The following is an 18,099-nucleotide window of genomic DNA, read 5'->3' on the forward strand; positions in this document are numbered from 1 at the left end:
GTGCAACTCCCGGATACCGTAGGAGTGCTTTGGGTGTGCCAAACGTCACAACGTAACTGGGTGGCTATAAAGGTACACTACAGGTATCTCCGAAAGTGTCTGTTGGGTTGGCACGAATCGAGACTGGGATTTGTCACTCCGTGTAAACGGAGAGGTATCTCTGGGCCCACTCGGTAGGACATCATCATAATGTGCACAATGTGATCAAGGAGTTGATCACGGGATGATGTGTTACGAAACGAGTAAAGAGACTTGCCGGTAACGAGATTGAACAAGGTATCGGGATACCGACGATCGAATCTCGGGCAAGTATCGTACCGCTAGACAAAGGGAATTGTATACGGGATTGATTAAGTCCTTGACATCGTGGTTCATCCGATGAGATCATCGTGGAACATGTGGGAGCCAACATGGGTATCCAGATCCCGCTGTTGGTTATTGACCGGAGAGTCATCTCGGTCATGTCTGCATGTCTCCCGAACCCGTAGGGTCTACACACTTAAGGTTCGGTGACGCTATGGGTTATAGAGATATTAGTATGCGGTAACCCGAAAGTTGTTCGGAGTCCCGGATGAGATCCCCGGACGTCACGAGGAGTTCCGGAATGGTCCGGAGGTAAAAATTATATATAGGAAGTGCTATTTCGGCCATCGGGACAAGTTTCGGGGTCACCGGTATTGTACCGGGACCACCAGAAGGGTTCCGGTGGTCCACCGGGTGGGGCCACCTACCCCGGGGGGCCACATGGGCTGTAGGGGTGTGCGCCTTGGCCTGTATGGGCCAAGGGCACCAGCCCCAAGAGGCCCATGCGCCAAGAGTCAAGGGAAAGGAAGAGTCCTAAAGGGGGAAGGCACCTCCGAGGTGCCTTGGGGAGGATGGACTCCTCCCTGGCCGCACCCTTCCTTGGAGGAAGGGCCAAGGCTGCGCCCCCCCTCTCCCTTGGCCCTATATATAGTGGGGGGAAGGGAGGGCAACCATACTAAGCCCTGGCGCTCCCTCTCCTCCCATGACTCTCCTCGCAGCGCTTGGCGAAGCCCTGTTGGATCCCGCTACTTCCACCACCACGTCGTCGGTGCTGCTGGATCTCCAATCCAACCTCTCCTCCCCCTTGCTGTCAATAAGGAGAGAGACGTCGCTGCTCCATATGTGTGTTGAACGCGGAGGTGCCGTACGTTCGGCGCTAGGATCATCGGTGATTTGGATCACGACGAGTACGACTCCATCAACCCCGTTCTCTTGAACGCTTCCGCGCGCGATCTACAAGGGTATGTAGATCCACTCCTCCCTTGTTGCTAGATGACTCCATATATAGATCTTGGTGACACGTAGGAAAATTTTGAATTTATGCTACGTTCCCCATCAATCGTGACCAGCCCGGTACGAGAAGATTGTCAGCGCAACAATTCCTGTTTCAGTTGTGGGAAAACCGGACATTACGCCAGACAGTACCCCAAGAACGGCAAGCTAGCAGCTCCATTCCATCCGCAAGTCAACTATCTGGAGACATATCCTGGCCCGAGTGCCATCCAAGGGCAAATCCATCATATCTCCGCTGATGAAGCCCAAGAAGACCCGGAAGTCGTCATTAGTATGTTCCCTATGAATAACATACCTGCCATAATTTGATTTGACTCTGGGGCTTCCCACTCTTTTATTTCGCGGAGTTTTGCTGCCCAAAACAAATTTCCTTGCTTGATTTTGGGAAAACATATGTTGGTACAATCCCCGAGATCCTTGCTCAGAAGCAATCTGGTATGCCCTAATCTGGAAATTGATATCAAGGGGGTCAAGTTTCCAATGTCTCTGATAATCATCGATTCTGACAAATTGGATATTATTCTGGGAATGAATTGGTTGACCCAATACCAAGTATGCATCAACTATGCGACCAAAGAAGTTACCATGGCAAATCAGGAGGGTCGAACTGCAAGTTTTTATGCCCGCAAAAGCATACCCAAGAAGGATATGGTTTTCACCGCCGTGGCTGAAGAGGTGGAATTGATTCCCGTGGTCAGTGAGTATCCCGATGTATTTCCTGAAGAATTACCAGGAATGCCGCCAGACATAGAACTGGAGTTTGCAATTGACTTGGTGCCTGGAACCACACCGATACACAAGAAATACTATCGGTTGCCTTCATCAGAATTGGTGGAATTAAAGAAACAACTGGATGAGATGCTGTAGAAAGGATACATCTGCCCAAGCTCTTCACCGTGGGGATCACCCGTGATATTCGTGGATAAAAAGGATGGCAGTCTTCGGATGTGCGTAGACTACCGACAGCTGAATGACGTCACCATCAAAAATAAGTATCCACTACCAAGGATTGATGATTTGTTTGATCAACTCAGTGGGGCCAAAGTATTCTCCAAAATTGATTTGAGTACTGGATATCATCAACTCAAAATCAAGAAGGAAGATATTCCCAAGACCGCGTTCACTACTCGGTATGGTCTTTATGAGTATACCGTTATGTCATTCGGCCTCACCAACGCCCCAGCCTTCTTCATGCATATGATGAATAAGGTGTTTGTGGACTTCTTGGACAAATTTGTGGTGGTGTTCATCGATGACATCCTCATTTACTCAAAAAGCAAAGACGAACACAAGGACCACCTCCGAGCAGTTTTGTAGAGGCTCCGCGATCATCAGCTTTATGCCAAGTTCAGCAAATGTGAGTTTTGGCTCAAGCAAGTTGGATTTTTAGGACATGTTCTCTCGGCTGAAGGGATATCCGTGGATCCAAGCAAGGTAAAAGATGTACTTGATTGGTCGGCACCCACGACAGTCTCAGAAATCCAAAGTTTCCTTGGACTAGCCAGATATTATCACCATTTTATTGAAGGATTCTCCAAGATTGCCAAGCCCATGATAGAGCTACTAAAGAAGGATAAGAAGTTTGAATGGACTAAGGAATGCAAATGGAGTTTCAAGGAGCTAAAAACTAGATTGACATCTGCACCAGTATTGACTCTTCCTGACATCTACCGCAGTTTTGATGTCTACTGTGACGCCTCCAGTAAAGGCCTTGGCTGCATACGTATGCAAGATGGCAAGGTTGTTGCTTATGCATCCCGACAACTATGGCCACACGAGGGAAATTATCCCACTCATGATTTGCAATTGGCTGCGGTGGTGCATGTTCTGAAGATTTGGAGACATTATCTCATTGGAAAGAGGTGCCAGATATTTACCGACCACAAGAGTCTCAAGTATATATCCACTCGGCCCGATTTTAACCTTCATCAGCGAAGATGGCTCGAGTTGGTGAAGGATTACGACCTCGGTATTAATTATCACCCGGGCAAAGCTAATGTGGTTGCTGACGCTCTCAGCCGCAAACCGGCCAACCTAAATGCTCTAAGGGAATCTTTGCCTCCTGAGCTTTGTGAAGAAATTGTCCGGCTTAATTTGGTAATCATGGATGTCAGTCTTGCCAGTATGTTGGAAGTTGCTCCTACCCTCGAAGAAGAAATTCGTAGCGCTCAAGCAAATGACAAATCATTGCAATTATATGCCAAGCGTATGCAAGCAGGACAGACACATGATTTCTCTAGAGATCAGCAAGGTACGCTGAGATTCCGAGGAAGGATTTGCGTACCCAGTCAAGAAGGTCCAAGGAAGAAAATATTGACAGAAGCACATGAATCGTCATACTCGATTCACCCAGGTGGCACTAAAATGTACGAAGACCTTCGTCAGGTATTCTGGTGGAATGGAATGAAGAACGACATCGCTTACTTTGTGGCTTGTTGTGATATATGCAACAAGGTAAAGGCGGAACACCAAAAACCCGCCGGACTCCTTCAACCGTTACCTGCATCCCAATGGAAATGGGACGATGCCTGCATGGATTTCATCACCGGTTTACCAAGGACTCACCACGGAAATGACGCAATATGGTCATAGTGGACACCTTAACGAAGGTGGCACATTTTGTTCCCAACCGGACCACCTACCGTGCCGATCAACTTGCACAATTGTATGTGTCCCGAATCGTCAGTCTGTATGGAGTACCAAAGACTATCACTTCGGATAGAGGATCTCTCTTCACTTCAACATTTTGGTCCCGACTACATCAAGCCTTGGGAACTGCTCTAAAATACAGCACGACTTATCATCCCCACACAGATGGACAAACTGAGCGAGTAAACCAAATACTCAAGGATATGCTCCGGGCATGTGCATTGACCCAAGGGCCCAAGTGGGAAGACTGTCTACCATACGCCGAGTTTTCCTACAACAACAGTTTCTAGACCAGCTTGAAGATGTCACCTTTTGAAGCTCTGTATGGCCGTAAGTGCTGCACTCCGCTGAATTGGTCTCAAACTGGGGACAGTCATATTTTCGGAACTGATTTGATGCTCGAAGCTAAGAACCAAGTCAAGGAAATCCGAGACAGACTGCGGTTGGCCAAATCTCGACAGAAGAGTTACTATGACGCCAAACATCGGCAAATCAGCTTCGAACCCGGAGAACACGTCTATCTCCGAGTCACCCCTATGAAAGGAGTTAATAGGTTTTAGACCCGAGGAAAATTGGCACCCAGATATATCGGTCTGTTTCCAGTCATGGCCAAAGTTAGAACAATTGCATATCAATTGGAATTGCCACCCAAATTGTCAAAGGTACACAGTGTGTTTCATGTCTCACAGCTAAGGAGATGTATCGCACCACCGGAGAAAAGGACTGATATGGCCGAGATAGAATTGGCTAAGGATTTGACGTATGAGGAAAAGCCAATCAGAATATTGGATGAGACAGAAAGAGTCACTCGCAACAAAGTGCTAAGATTTTACAAGGTTCAGTGGGAACATCACACCAAGGAAGAGGCAACCTGGGAAAGAGAGGAATTTTTAAGGATTGCCTACCCAGAATGGTTTTCCCAAGCAACCGAATCTCAAGGACGAGATTCATCATAAGTGGGGAGGTTTGTGACAACCTGGATTTTGCTTTCTCTCTTTTTCCGGACATGGTTTTGCCTTTGCATTGGATTTGAGTTTTGGAATCAATTCAAATGGACTTGTTACTTGGGCATGCCCTTGACTTTCACCCAAGTGACCTATCTACTTCTCCTTCTATCTCATTTCTCTGAAAACCCCCAAAATAACCAAATGAATATTTTTCCTAAAAGAAAAATATTCATTTTCTCTTCTTAAGCCTATTTCAGAAACTAGTGCTCCAAAGCAACCCCCATTTCTATCACTCAAAAAATTCTGAAATAATTCCTGAATATTCTTTGAACCATGGCCCACCTTCCCAAGCAAAAATATTGCATGAATTTTTGTAATAATTTTGTTATAGAAAATAATTTCTCTTCTGGTCCAAAATTGCACTTTGTACAGCAAGTGCATTTTTCCTTGATCCTTTGGCCCTGATTTTTCTTGAGCCTCTTCACCCTCCTAAGAAAACCTTAACCCCAAGAGATCAGCCCTAATGGCCATCTAGAAGCTATCCAAACGTAGCAGCCAAGTTTCTGTCCAGAAACTTGCCAAGATGGTTGAGTCACATCTGGTCGGCTTGGCGATGAGTCCTCAACTTCTCTAGACCTATCACTGCATGGACTTTAGCCCAGACAAGGTTTGGCCAGTCATGGGCATCATTTTGACCATGCCAGGGCAGTGACCGCGTGTGGACACTGGGTCTGGCATGCGTTCGACACGCTCTGGGTAGCGCCAACGCCTCTGTTCGGCGCGTGCTTGAGCCAGAGCTTGCCGACGACTGCCGCACCACACCACCGGCCTCGAATCATCAACTTTGACCCCTCCCCGGCGCTCGCCGACGCCGGAGACGCCGCAGCGAGCACGTGCACTTGTTTTCTCCCCTTGCCTCCTGTGCTCGTCCACGAGTGTGGACAGCTCCCACCTACACACTGAGCCTTTGCCCCTTCCCTCTAGTGCCTTTCGTCACTGTTCGCTGGTCTCCAGAGAACTCCGGCGGCGCCACATACCCCTTTCTCGCTCCGGCTATATATAGAGCCATTCCCTCCGCTACGTAGCCTCACACCGCACCACCCAACCACCACAACCGCGTAGAGAAGCCGTAGCCCAGTCGGGCAGGCCTCTGGCCGTCGACCTCGACCAGAGCTCGCCGGCAATCCCCACAGCCCAACCACCCCACTCCAGAGCCCCTCTAGCCCTATCAACCTCTCAGGTGCGTCGTTGGGGATCCTCTGGTGTCGCCTGAACACAACTGAGCCCCTGAAGTCACCCCTCGTCATTGTCTTCTTCCTCTCCGGCAAGACTTGTCCGCCACCGCCGTTTGCGAGCTTGATTGCGAGAAACTCCGGCCATCCCCCGACAAGCCACGGGAATGAGCAGGTGCGACCCGACCCCCTCTCCACTTCTATCCCTCTGGTTTTGCCCAAAACCCACTCGTCGCCGATGTAAGATCCGGCGGAGCGCCGCCGCGCTCTGTTTCCTCTCTCCCCCCTCTCTCCTGACCGGTAGGGCCCGATGTCAGCCTCACCACTCGCACCTGAAGCGGTACGAGTGGAGGTGTATCCTAGCTTTACGCCATCGACGTCACCCCCCAGGTTTTCTGATTTATTCAAAATAATTCAAATCTTTGACCACAACTTTGACCACTAATAACTCCTAGCTCCTAAGTCCAAATGAGTTGATTCTTTTTGCATTGTGTTTGTTTCAGAAAGCTCTAGCATCACACCAAAATGTGGAATTTTCCTTGCTGTCTAGAATTTCTGGTGATTATCAGAATGGTTTTTGATATTTTGTGTTGTGGTTTTTAATTATTTTCAGAAGGAGGATCTTGCCTTGAAGATAACCAGGAGGAGTGTGACCCTCCTCTGCACTAAGGCAAGCCACACCAGCATTTGGATGGTGTCATTTCAATATCTATGATTGTTTCTACTTAAATATGAGTTCTTATATGCATTTAAAAATTTGTTAAATAAGTATGATTGCTTGCTAGTTACTTTGTCATTCTTGAAATGCTTGTTTAAGTTACTGGTTGAAATCTTGGACTAGTTTGGTCTAGTAGAATAAATTTTTGCCTTAGTGGTATTGTTATGGTAAATAATGCTAGTTCTTTTGTTAAGTGATATCTTCATAAAAATTATGAGTTAGTAAAAATATTGCATAATAATAAAAGTTGAGTGAGAACCAGTAAAGTTTAATCATGAGTAGTGCAAGAAAGTTATGTTGATAAGTTTGATCCGTACATGGGAGTTGTATGCTTTGCATGTTGATTAGTTGCATAATCATGGCATCGCTTGACTTGGTAGTTTAATTTTTTTCATGTTAAACCTGTTAATAAGTCCACTTGAATATGACGTTGATCAAGTCATGGTGCCACTGAATCAGGTTTTCTCAGTGCGACCACATTTACCTTGTGGGAGGTCTTGATTCGACCCTTTGTTGTGCCTCTCGCCGGTGCCTCCAACGACGGAAGGTTATGGGCATGCATACCCTGGCCCAGTAAGCAGACATAACCTTGTGTGCCCGTTTGTTTTTATGGTACCTTGTCCCCTTTTGGGACCGTTTTGCCACGACGGTGGCCGTTGGTGTCTTTGGTAGACACGGGGCCACCCAGGACATAGCCCTGAGAGGGAGTTTGTCGGAGTGGCCGGGGGAGTGTCATGACAAAGGGAGGGTTTCGTCGGAATGTCGTGGTCCACCCGAATGGGAGGGCGAGGCCGTGGATTCCGTGGTGTGGGTAAAGTGCACTACCTCTGCAGAGTGTATTAAATCTATCGATAGCCGCGTCCTCGGTTATGGGCACAACTCGGAAGTAAGTCACACCATGGATCAACTTTTATAATTAATCTTGCGCACTAAATAACTGTTAATGGCACTGATGATTCTGGAGATCATGAGCTGATCGTAAGTGATTGGTTTCAGTTGTGATGCTGGTATGAGCATCGTTTGGTTACGAGGTAACAAGTCTGGTAAGCGAGTCCGTGGGACTCGGTGCACATGTTGGTTTCACCGCATTAGTAGCATTACTTGCATTGCATTAATCTGATTAATGGTCATGGTATTATTTGTCATTATGCTTATGTTTGTTGTGAGCTTGCAAGTACATTCAATGTACTGACCTGACGTGTCATGCCAATTTTCAGGCAAGTCGTTTCGCATCGGAGAGCTTCCTGCATCTAGGCCGGGTCCACGTCGGTGTCCTGTGCTATGGAGTTCCACTTCGTCGTTCTTCCGCTGCCGCGTAGTTCGTGTAACCAAGGCCCCTTTATGTTCACAAAATAATGTACATATTGTTCAACCGCACCGTGTGTGCCGCTTGGCCTCTTATCTCGATGTAATATCAGACCCGTGTAATCCGCTAGCATCAATAAAGCGGTTGTTTTTGTGTCATGTTGTTGTATGTTGCCAGAAGACTTGGTCTCTGGACTGGCAATGCAAGATAAACCGGTTGCTCTGAGCCGGGGTGCCGGCATCCAACCAAACATGACGTTCAAATCCGAGGTTGTTAATTCTTAATTGGGCCCAGTGTATACAACCAAACATCACGTAGTGCCTCAACCCGGCCCAACGTAGGCTGCCGAACGTCAGGGGAAAATTGATTCCCTAGTGCAGCCAACCTATATGCAACCTACAAATATATGTGTAGAACATGATTTTTGACATGTATTTCCTCAACTAGGCCCAACTCAGTCACAAATGCAAATAGCCTAAAGACGATGCAACCTATTAAATACCTTCATAATGTCATGTCTATTTATAATCAGGAGCACACGGATATTACGACCCCACATGAATGTTTGATAATACTGCTTTCTTCTTGCGGAAAGAATCAGGTCTATTATAAAAGTTTATTGAAAACACAAAGGATCTCAAACATAATAAAAAACACAACTAGATTTCGATACCACCGACTGCCGCCAGAATGAGTCATTGACGCGCCGATGTCGCGGCTTCTTTAACGTAGTCGGCTCAACCTTGTCGATGACAGCCGGGAAGTCTTCATGCACATGCCCCTAAGACCAACGCCGTGGAGCCACAGTCGTTGCCGTTGAACCCTTACATAGATTTGGCGTTTTAGAAGTACAATAACATTTGAGTTAGAAATAAGAAGATAGAGATAGAATTAGTTTTAACATGCAATATCTTGTCTTGCGCTCCAAGTCTCTCTCCCTCATATGTGCTCGTACATATACCCCATGAGGGTCAGATTAATGCAACACAATAACACAATATTCAGCCATCCTACAACTTCCACACAGCGCTAGAGCGGTATGCAAAGGGGAGACGAATATACAGGCTGGCTGATGAAGTCCGGAGAAAAAGTTTTGCCCTAACCGCCTAGAGTTAGAGGAGGAAACGAGAGAAAGTCCAGTGGAACACTTCAATAATAGATACAATTTCAACAAGGGCTAATTCGCCAGCTAGCCGCGACAACTAGATAGTACTGCACGTGAATCGTGAAGTGGGATGCATGGTAACCACTATGGCCAGCAATATCAGGAAAAAGGTCATCACCGGAACATAAAATCAGAAAACTAAGGACTACCGGGCCAATGACTTTAACTATATGTTTTCACTTCGAACATCATCCTTTTCTTTTGGAAAATTCACTTGCTCGAGAGTTAATTTTTATTCGCATTTTTTAATTTCATGTTTTTTCTTAAAACTTTGCCTCACTTTATTGCTCAGGGATGTTCATATCCATCATTCCAAGATCATGTGACACTCCCAACCAAATGTGGAAGACACCATATAATGTTATTGCATGCTTAGCCATATAATGAGCCTAAAATTTACTACTTCTACCCTCATGAATAAAATTACAAGATTCATAGTCAATTTTGCTCTGCAAAATCTTTTCGATAATTGCCCCATGTAGACCTCCTCCTGCTATATCTTTCACCACCCCTTGTCAATCTCATGAAGACAATGAAGATTCAAAAATCAAGCGCGAGTGACTGTACCTTTCTGCAAGCAAGGGCCTATAACGTGACGAGATCAACAATATGATTAAAAGTCATAGCCGAAGAGCCTAGGGAACCTCCCAAGTGATCCCGGGACACGACTCCCACCACCCTTTGGGTTCGTTCCGAGCAACAGCTCAATACGCATTTAATTTCACAAAACCCGTAGGAGGTGTCACCCATGACGTCCTATGTTGCACCCTAACTGGGGGTCCATGAGTGGGACTTTTGGTCTGTGATGATTCAAGATCCGTTAGACATATCATAATGAATAAATGTGTCGCAAGAGGAGATTGAAAATCATCTTCATGGATAGCTTTGCTCCCAGCCATCCAAATTATCCATAAAGTCACGGCCATACCAACGAAATGATCATGCGATAGTGAAGCCTGTAGTGAGAACAGACAATTTCTTGCACTGGCCGTAGTATGCATCATATGTTCAAGAACTTCTTTTGTCAAAGCCCAAACACACGTGGACATTGAGCACTCAATGAAGGAGTGTCTTGTTGAATATATTAGCAATATTTCGATCAATCAAATCCACGAGTAAATTACTAGCATCTCATTGACAGAAATAAACACATGCTGATATTTGGTCACGCAAGCACATACTACGCTAACAACAGATACATCTACGTATAACGCTAGCATGGCTAAAACAGAAATCGATAGGAGCGGGATAAACGAGTTATACCCTCCAATCGGCCAGACGGCGACCATGGCGGTGGCGGTGGCAGCAGCAGCGTCCTCGGCGGCCTTCTTCTCGGCTTTGAGTTTCTCGGCGGCGGCACGGTCGGTTTCGTTGGTGGTGGACATGATGACGACAAAGACGACGCGGGCGAACGGCGGCGAGCAGTCGCGTAGGAGACGCCCCCCAAAAACATAATCGTCCCTCTCCCGTATAGAATCCGAAGAGGCGGGGTCTCCGTTCCTGACCGACAAAAGTAAGCGCATAGGTATGGGCTCGGCTCGGGTCATTCCTGCAACCACGGCGCGAGAACCACTTCTCTTCTCAAGCTCCAATAGCATGCGGAAGAGAATCCCTTATAAGGAGGCCCAACTCCTTCTTCACTAGCGGTATGGACTAAACTTTGCATCACACCCATTGCCATATATCCCATATGGACTCTTAGAGATTTTCTAAAATTGTTAAATAAGCCTTAGGCCCACCCTCATATTTCAACGTGTGAACAACACTGGGCGAATCCTATTTAGCGCTTCATGCGCACAGCGCGCTGGGCTAACCATTAGGGACATTACGCACTTGTGTATAGTAACTTTATTTGTTCTTTTATCCTTTTTCCAGTTTGCTTTTTTTTCTTCTGTTTTTTCTTTTCTATTTATTTATTTTCTTAAATGTGTGATTTTAAATCGATGAACATTTTCTTCAAAATAGTCGAGCTTTTCCAAAAATCCATGAACTTTTTTCAAAATCGATGAACATTTTTCAAAATTTGTGATTTTTTTAAAACAATGAAATTTTCTCAGAACTGATGAACTATTTTCAAAATCGTTGTTTTTTAAAAAAATGATGATTTTTTTTCCAAAATCGATGAAATGATTTTTAAAATTGATGTTTTTTAAATTTGCGAACTTTTCAAAAATGGATGAACTTTTTTTATCTAATTTGTGAATTTCTTTGAATTCGTGATTTGTTTTGAAATCTATGAACTTTCGAATTTCATTCACATTTTTAAAAAAATCTTTGTGCAATTAATTGCGCGGCCGCACTTATTCTTAAAATGTTCATGCGATAATGACTTACAAGCGCCTTGCTGCTCTAGTGGTTAGGCAACCGGCACTGGAGCGGGACGGCGCGATGTCGATTGCTCATGAAAGCAACACTTTTAGGGTGTTTTTTGCTCTATAAGAACATCTCCAACAGACGCGCTAAAATAGCGTCGCGCCGTAAAATTTTCCATTTTAGCGCGCGCGCAAGCGAAAATAGTTGCTCCAGCGGGCGCACGAAAACAACGCGTGCGGCATACGTAGTCCAGCGCGCGGGCCGAAATGCAATCGCGGTCGCTTATTTGCTGCGTCCGCTCCCGCGCGCTCGCTCACACCTCCCACCACCCTCCAGCCGCGCCGCCGCCGCCGACCGCGTCAGCCGGCGACCGTTCCGACGCTTCCCCGGCCTATCCCCGTCCCGCGCGCGCTTTCTCCGGCCCCCCTCTAGTCCCGCTGCCCCGCGCGCGCTGGTCCTCCGACGAACAGCGTCCGCGCGCTCGCTGCCGCTCGGTGCCCGCAAGGTGTTCGACAAAACACCTAGAAACAAACGCCTCCTGTCATGCCATTCGACGTCCCGCAGCGCATAATGATCTTCAGAAGGATCTCATTGAGGAGTGGTGGGTATGAAATGGACGACAAAGAGCATCATGATTTGTGCGTTCGTTATTGTATTGTTGAACTATTTGTTGCGTTTAATTGCACTATTTGTTGTATTGAACGATAAATTGTTTGTTTGAGTTGTAATAAACGAAATTGAATTATTTATTTTTGTTTGTTTTGATCTTTTTGCTTCTGTTTTCAAATGTATATGTTGTTTGTGCGAGAGTCGCGCGCGCTGCATTTTTGGCGCTGCTGGAATAGCGCACGCGCTGCATTTTAGCTCGGCTGCTGGAGCCAGCGTTGCGCGCCGCGACAAACCAGACGATAGACATGTGCTAAAGTTATTTTTTAGGTACAACGCATTTGGCGCCTGTTAGAGATGCTCTTAAAATTCGTTGTGCTGCGTGTCGTGGGCTGGCTCACTAGGGGGCGGCAGTGAGCACCAGCTATCTGAACCGGATGCTTAAAGCACCGTATAGGAGCTCCCATAACACCGTGTTAGACATATTGTGGCGTTTTAGCACATTGTATACCGGCAAGAAGTGTTGTGTTAGATGTCCTAAGAAAATTTTAATCTTTTAACGGAACAGATGTATTTTTTTGAGACATGGAACGGATGTATTCCAAAGTGACAGAGGAAGCTGAGTAATCCCGCCTGTTAGCATTGTTTTTGTTTTTCACAAATATTAATGTCCACATGTGTGACATGAAGCAACATAGTTCAAACTCCTTCATTATCATTCATTTTGTCACGTCAAAACAGATGACATCAACGTGGATCTTTTTGATTTTTGGCTTAAAAATATTTTATCTTTTAATTAAAAAAATTCAATTAAAAATTTATTTTCATCATTAAATTCGTCTTGACGAGATCTTTAAACTAGATTCCATGTTGATATGATGATTTTTTTTGCTCAAAAGTTGCCATGATATTTACAACGTAGTTGTCATAGTGTTTACACTAAAGTTGCCATATGACAAATTTAGTTTATAGAGCATGGCAATTTTAGTATTTTGACCATGACAATTTCAGTACTTTGATCATGAAAATTATTTTTTGTATGAATCATGCCAATTTTAAGTGCATGTATTTTGGCAATTTTAATTTATGGTTCATGGCAATTTTAGTGTATGAATCATGAAAATTATGAATTTATTTTTAAATGTAGCAGAAAATAGCTGGAACATATCATGTCAACTTCAGCATAAACACCATGACAATTCATGTGCAATAGACATGGCAACTTTTAAACCCCCCCCCCCCCCCCCAAAATGTCGTCGAAACATATTGATATGAGATCTAGTTTCGAAGATCTCGTGATGATGAATTTAATGATGAAAACGAATCTTCAATCGAATTTTTCATTTAAAAAATAAATCATTTTAAAAACTGAAAATCAAAAAAGATTCTCACATGCATGCATGCGGTGATTTGACGCAGTTTGTGTGTTATAAGACATGTGGACGGATATCGCTTTCATCATACGTGTGAGCGTTATCAGCGTCCTTGTTTTTTAAGGAGAAGCATTGTTTTTGTAGGGGGTCCTGTTAGCACTTTTGTTTTCTCTGAGAAGGAGGGGGGATGGCATTACATCTGGGCTGAAGATACCGGCCCATTACGATCAAGACGACAAACACACTTCCGCTCTTCTCATTTTTCTCCCCTCCTTTCCTCCTCCCCTCCGCCTCCATATATCCCCACCTGACCGGCGACTGCTAAACCCTAGCTCGTTCCCCTTCTAGCCTTAAACCTTCTTCCCCCAGCTCACGAAAAAGGGCAACATCTAAGCGGCGGCGGCGGCGGGCGGTGATCATGGCGGAGCTGAAGCGGCTGTCGGAGAGCCGCGACCTAACCCGCATCGAGCGCATAGGCGCGCACTCCCACATCCGGGGGCTGGGGCTGGACTCCTCCATCGAGGCCCGCGATGCCTCGGAGGGGATGGTCGGCCAGCTCCCCGCGCGCCGCGCCGCTGGACTCATCCTCCAGCTCATCCGCCAGGGGAAGATCGCCGGCCGCGCCGTCCTCCTCGCAGGGCAGCCAGGGACCGGCAAGACCGCCCTCGCCATGGGCATCGCCAAGTCGCTCGGCGCCGAGACGCCCTTCGCCTCCGTCGCTGCCTCCGAGCTCTTCTCCCTCGACCTCTCCAAGACCGAGGCGCTCACCCAGGCGTTCCGCCGCGCCATTGGCGTTCGCATCAAGGAGGAGGCGGAGATCATTGAGGGCGAGGTCGTTGAGATCTCAATCGACCGCCCTGTCTCCGCCAGTAGCTCGGGCATACCTTCAGGTGCTACCGCGGCCGGCAAGACTGGAAGGCTCACGCTGAAGACCACGGACATGGAGACGGTGTATGAGCTGGGTGGGAAGATGATTGAGGCCCTGGGGAAGGAGAAGGTACAGAGCGGGGATGTGATTGCGCTGGACAAGGCCTCCGGGAAGGTTACCAAGCTTGGCCGCTCCATTGGGAGGTCACGGGATTATGATGCTGTTGGTGCGCACACCAAGTTTGTCAAGTGCCCTGAAGGAGAGCTCCAGAAGCGCAAGGAGGTTATGCACTGCGTTACCTTACATGAGATTGATGTCATCAATAGCAGGTAACTTCACACCTCCTTCGCAGAAATTTGTCCTAGTTAGAGAATTGGACATACAACAATGAAGCCACTTTTCTTGCCTCTAGAAACTAGACAGTAATTTGCATTGAACCTTCACGATGTAGTAGATAGAAACCTTGAAGGGCGCATGGTTTTGCTCATTACTGCCACAAGAGGACACTTGCTAGTTACACGTCTCCCAAAAGGATTATATATAAATTTAGGTGTAAAAATTTTATATTCTACTCCCTCCGTTCCATAATTCTTGTTGTGAACTAAAACCTATTAATAAGTAGGATAACTGTTGGTGACTTTGAACTACCCAGGCTATGCTTAGTGTGTGTGTTTGTCACCACTGTGATAGACTATCCATCGTCCCACAAACTACTTTTGTATTATTATAAAAAAATCTGCAGAAAGGAGTATTTTTACTGTTTGCAGGAACTTATTCGCTTAGCGAAGGATACTGTAACCCTATGTTAATGATTCACTTATACTAAACTTGCACATCCTGAACTGTAAAGCATCTGCTTTAGTATGCCAATCTATTGTTGTTTTAGACCTTACCTATACTGATTCATGCATAATTATCTGTTAGTGAATAAGATCATCTAGCTGCTGGTTACTCGAGCTAGTCTTGCTCTGAGCTTTAATTTGGAACAAATTCGAGCAGAGACTTCTGATTAATGTATTTTAAGTCGTAGGCATATTTCCATGGAATGCATGACATAACCAAATTGGATGTAGAAATTATAATCAGTTTTCATGTCTTCATGTACAACAGTGTTGTAGTATAAACCACATTTTCATGTTTGTCACACCATTTTGGTTGAATGTTAAAAAAACTTGCTGACCAGCTAATTGTTAATATTAACCTACAAGGCCACAGTTCAGGTGTGCTATTGGTTTTAGCAAATCATTCCTCTGAAATTAGATTATAGGCAATTAAGATCCTGCAATCAATATCCACCCCCTGCGAAACACCAATCCTGTTAACAACTGTTGAATTTAATAGAGTTATGCGGGTAATTTGAAGGTGCAATTGAGAGTGCGTACTATAGTTTTATCATGCCATAAGATTAGCTGATACTCCCTCCGTAAACTAATCGCTCTTATATTAGTTTACAGAGGGAGTACCTTTGAAAAGGTGGTTTCATCTGGTCCTCGCTGCACAAACTGGGTTCTGGTATGCTTTTTGGTTCATAGAGAAATACAGAGTGCTATTTTATCCAGCAGGATCCTTCCACTCTTATACAAAAGAAATGATCTGTGATATCTTGCAGCTTCCAGTTTGTTACAGGGATGCTCATGTAAAGAAACATGGTTCTATGAACATAAGTCAATATAGTATTTGTACAAGTTAGATGATACATGTATAAGGAAATAGAAGCTGTTCTCAGAGATGGGCTAAACATATTTTGCATCCATACATTCTGCAGATATCTGCAGCCGTTGATATCTGTAACTGATATTGATGCTGTTATTAGCTGAAGGTCTTCTCCGTGAAACTATTGACGTTGTTCTATGCTTCTCTTAGATGATACTAATTCTTTGGATAGTTTTGAACTTTTTCAAACTTTTCTTTTACAATCTTCTTTATACGAGCAAAGTCCCCCCTCCCCCCCCCCCCCCCCCCCCCCCCCAACCCCCCCCCCCCCCCCCCCCCCCCATCCTTTATCACATCAGATGATACAAGCGGGTATCTTGGTTCATATGCGTATTCGACTGTAGTTTACTGTGGCATTTTTGCTATCTTTTTATTCCTGAAGGTCTTTGATGCCAAACTATTGACATTATTCTATACTTCTCTTAGATGACAGTGCTGCTTTAAATAGTTTTGAACAATTTCAAACTTTTCTGTTACAATCTTCCTTATACCAGCAAAGTTTTCTTTTTCCCCATCGCATCCTTGATCACATCGCATGATACAAAAGAGTATTTTGTTTCATATGCATATTCTAGACAACGAGTGTAGTTTACTTTGGGAATTTAAATGCCCCAACCAACTCATTTTTGTTATCTTTTTATTCCTGTTCAGGACACAAGGCTTCCTTGCACTTTTCACTGGTGACACTGGTGAGATTCGTGCAGAGGTTAGGGAGCAGATCGACACAAAAGTTGCCGAATGGAGAGAGGAAGGGAAGGCTGAGATCGTCCCTGGCGTTCTGTTTATCGATGAAGTCCACATGCTGGACATTGAATGCTTCTCCTTCCTCAACCGTGCTCTGGAGAATGACATGGCTCCGATCCTTGTTATTGCGACGAATCGAGGTATTACAACAATACGCGGGACCAACTACCGGTCACCACATGGTATACCGTCGGATTTTCTCGACCGCCTCTTGATCATCACAACACAACCATACACGGCGGAGGAGATCAGGAAGATCTTAGACATCAGGTGCGAGGAAGAAGACGTTGAAATGTCTGCTGAGGGCAAGGATCTGCTCACAAAGATTGGCACCGAGACCTCCCTCAGGTACGCAATCCAGCTGATCACTTCTGCCGGCCTGGCTTGCCAGAAGCGCAAGGGCAAGGTGGTGGAGATGGAGGACATAAGCCGGGTGTACCACCTGTTTCTGGACGTGAAGAGATCGACGCAGTTCTTGATCGACAGCCAGAGCGACTACATGTTCAGTGAAGTGCAAGGGGATTCAGATGGGGATGACGCCATGCAGTCCTAGACGGAGAATTTTGCAATGTAACTGGGGTTGGTTTTGTATGGCTCGTGTATCTTGGAATCTTGTTGCTCGTTTAGATTAGTCTTAAGCGTGAGATGTTGTTACCTGACAAGCACACTTGATGGGTGCAGTGAGCTATGTTAACGGCTGTAACTGGTGACTTCACAATTCGTTTATTTCTTTTCCTTTTTTTATGTGTGTGTCATCAGTTTATATGTTGTTTCTGTCTCTTTTTTTTTTGCGGCAGTAGAGCAACTCTAGCAGATGCTGCAAAACCTTGTCGGCCGGCATAATTCTGGTAGTTTTAGTGTTTTTGTGGTTTTATATCTAGCCTGGCCTATAAAAAATATACAAGTGGCCCACATATTGGCCCCTCTGCCTCTATATCTACGGGTCCCCCCCCCCCTTGCCGCAATCTGCCCGTGGGCGTGGGAGCCGCGACAGATCCCTAGGTTAAAATTAGTTTGAACTATGGGTTTATGCTATAGAATGCATGATGAACTCCGATGGTGGTGCTCTAAACTTTGTAGTGCGAAAATCATTTTAAATCTGCAGTACCGTTTTTAGCATATCTGTTCTGCCGTGCCGTGCGTGATAT

The 18,099-nt window shown here is 45.6% G+C and overlaps 1 protein-coding gene across 1 annotated transcript; it reads left to right on the top strand.

The window, feature by feature from the left end:
* Positions 1 to 13,894: 13,894 nt before the first annotated feature.
* LOC125536546 (ruvB-like 2) lies at positions 13,895 to 17,695 on the top strand. The gene is made up of 2 exons (XM_048699779.1): positions 13,895 to 14,823; positions 16,859 to 17,695. The coding sequence occupies exons 1-2, from the start codon at positions 14,045 to 14,047 to the stop codon at positions 17,502 to 17,504; spliced, it is 1,425 nt and encodes a 474-aa protein (XP_048555736.1). The 5' UTR covers positions 13,895 to 14,044; the 3' UTR covers positions 17,505 to 17,695.
* The last annotated feature ends 404 nt before the right edge of the window (positions 17,696 to 18,099 follow it).

Source organism: Triticum urartu, chromosome 2 (genome assembly GCF_003073215.2).
Source record: "Triticum urartu cultivar G1812 chromosome 2, Tu2.1, whole genome shotgun sequence".
NCBI classification, from domain to species: Eukaryota; Viridiplantae; Streptophyta; class Magnoliopsida; order Poales; family Poaceae; genus Triticum; species Triticum urartu.

Coding starts and splice junctions, on each gene's coding strand:
- LOC125536546 (XM_048699779.1), top strand. CDS start 14,045: ATGGCGGAGCTGAAGCGGCTGTCGGAGAGCCGCGACCTAACCCGCATC. Junction 14,824..16,858: donor ATTGATGTCATCAATAGCAG/GTAACTTCACAC, acceptor ATTCCTGTTCAG/GACACAAGGCTTCCTTGCAC.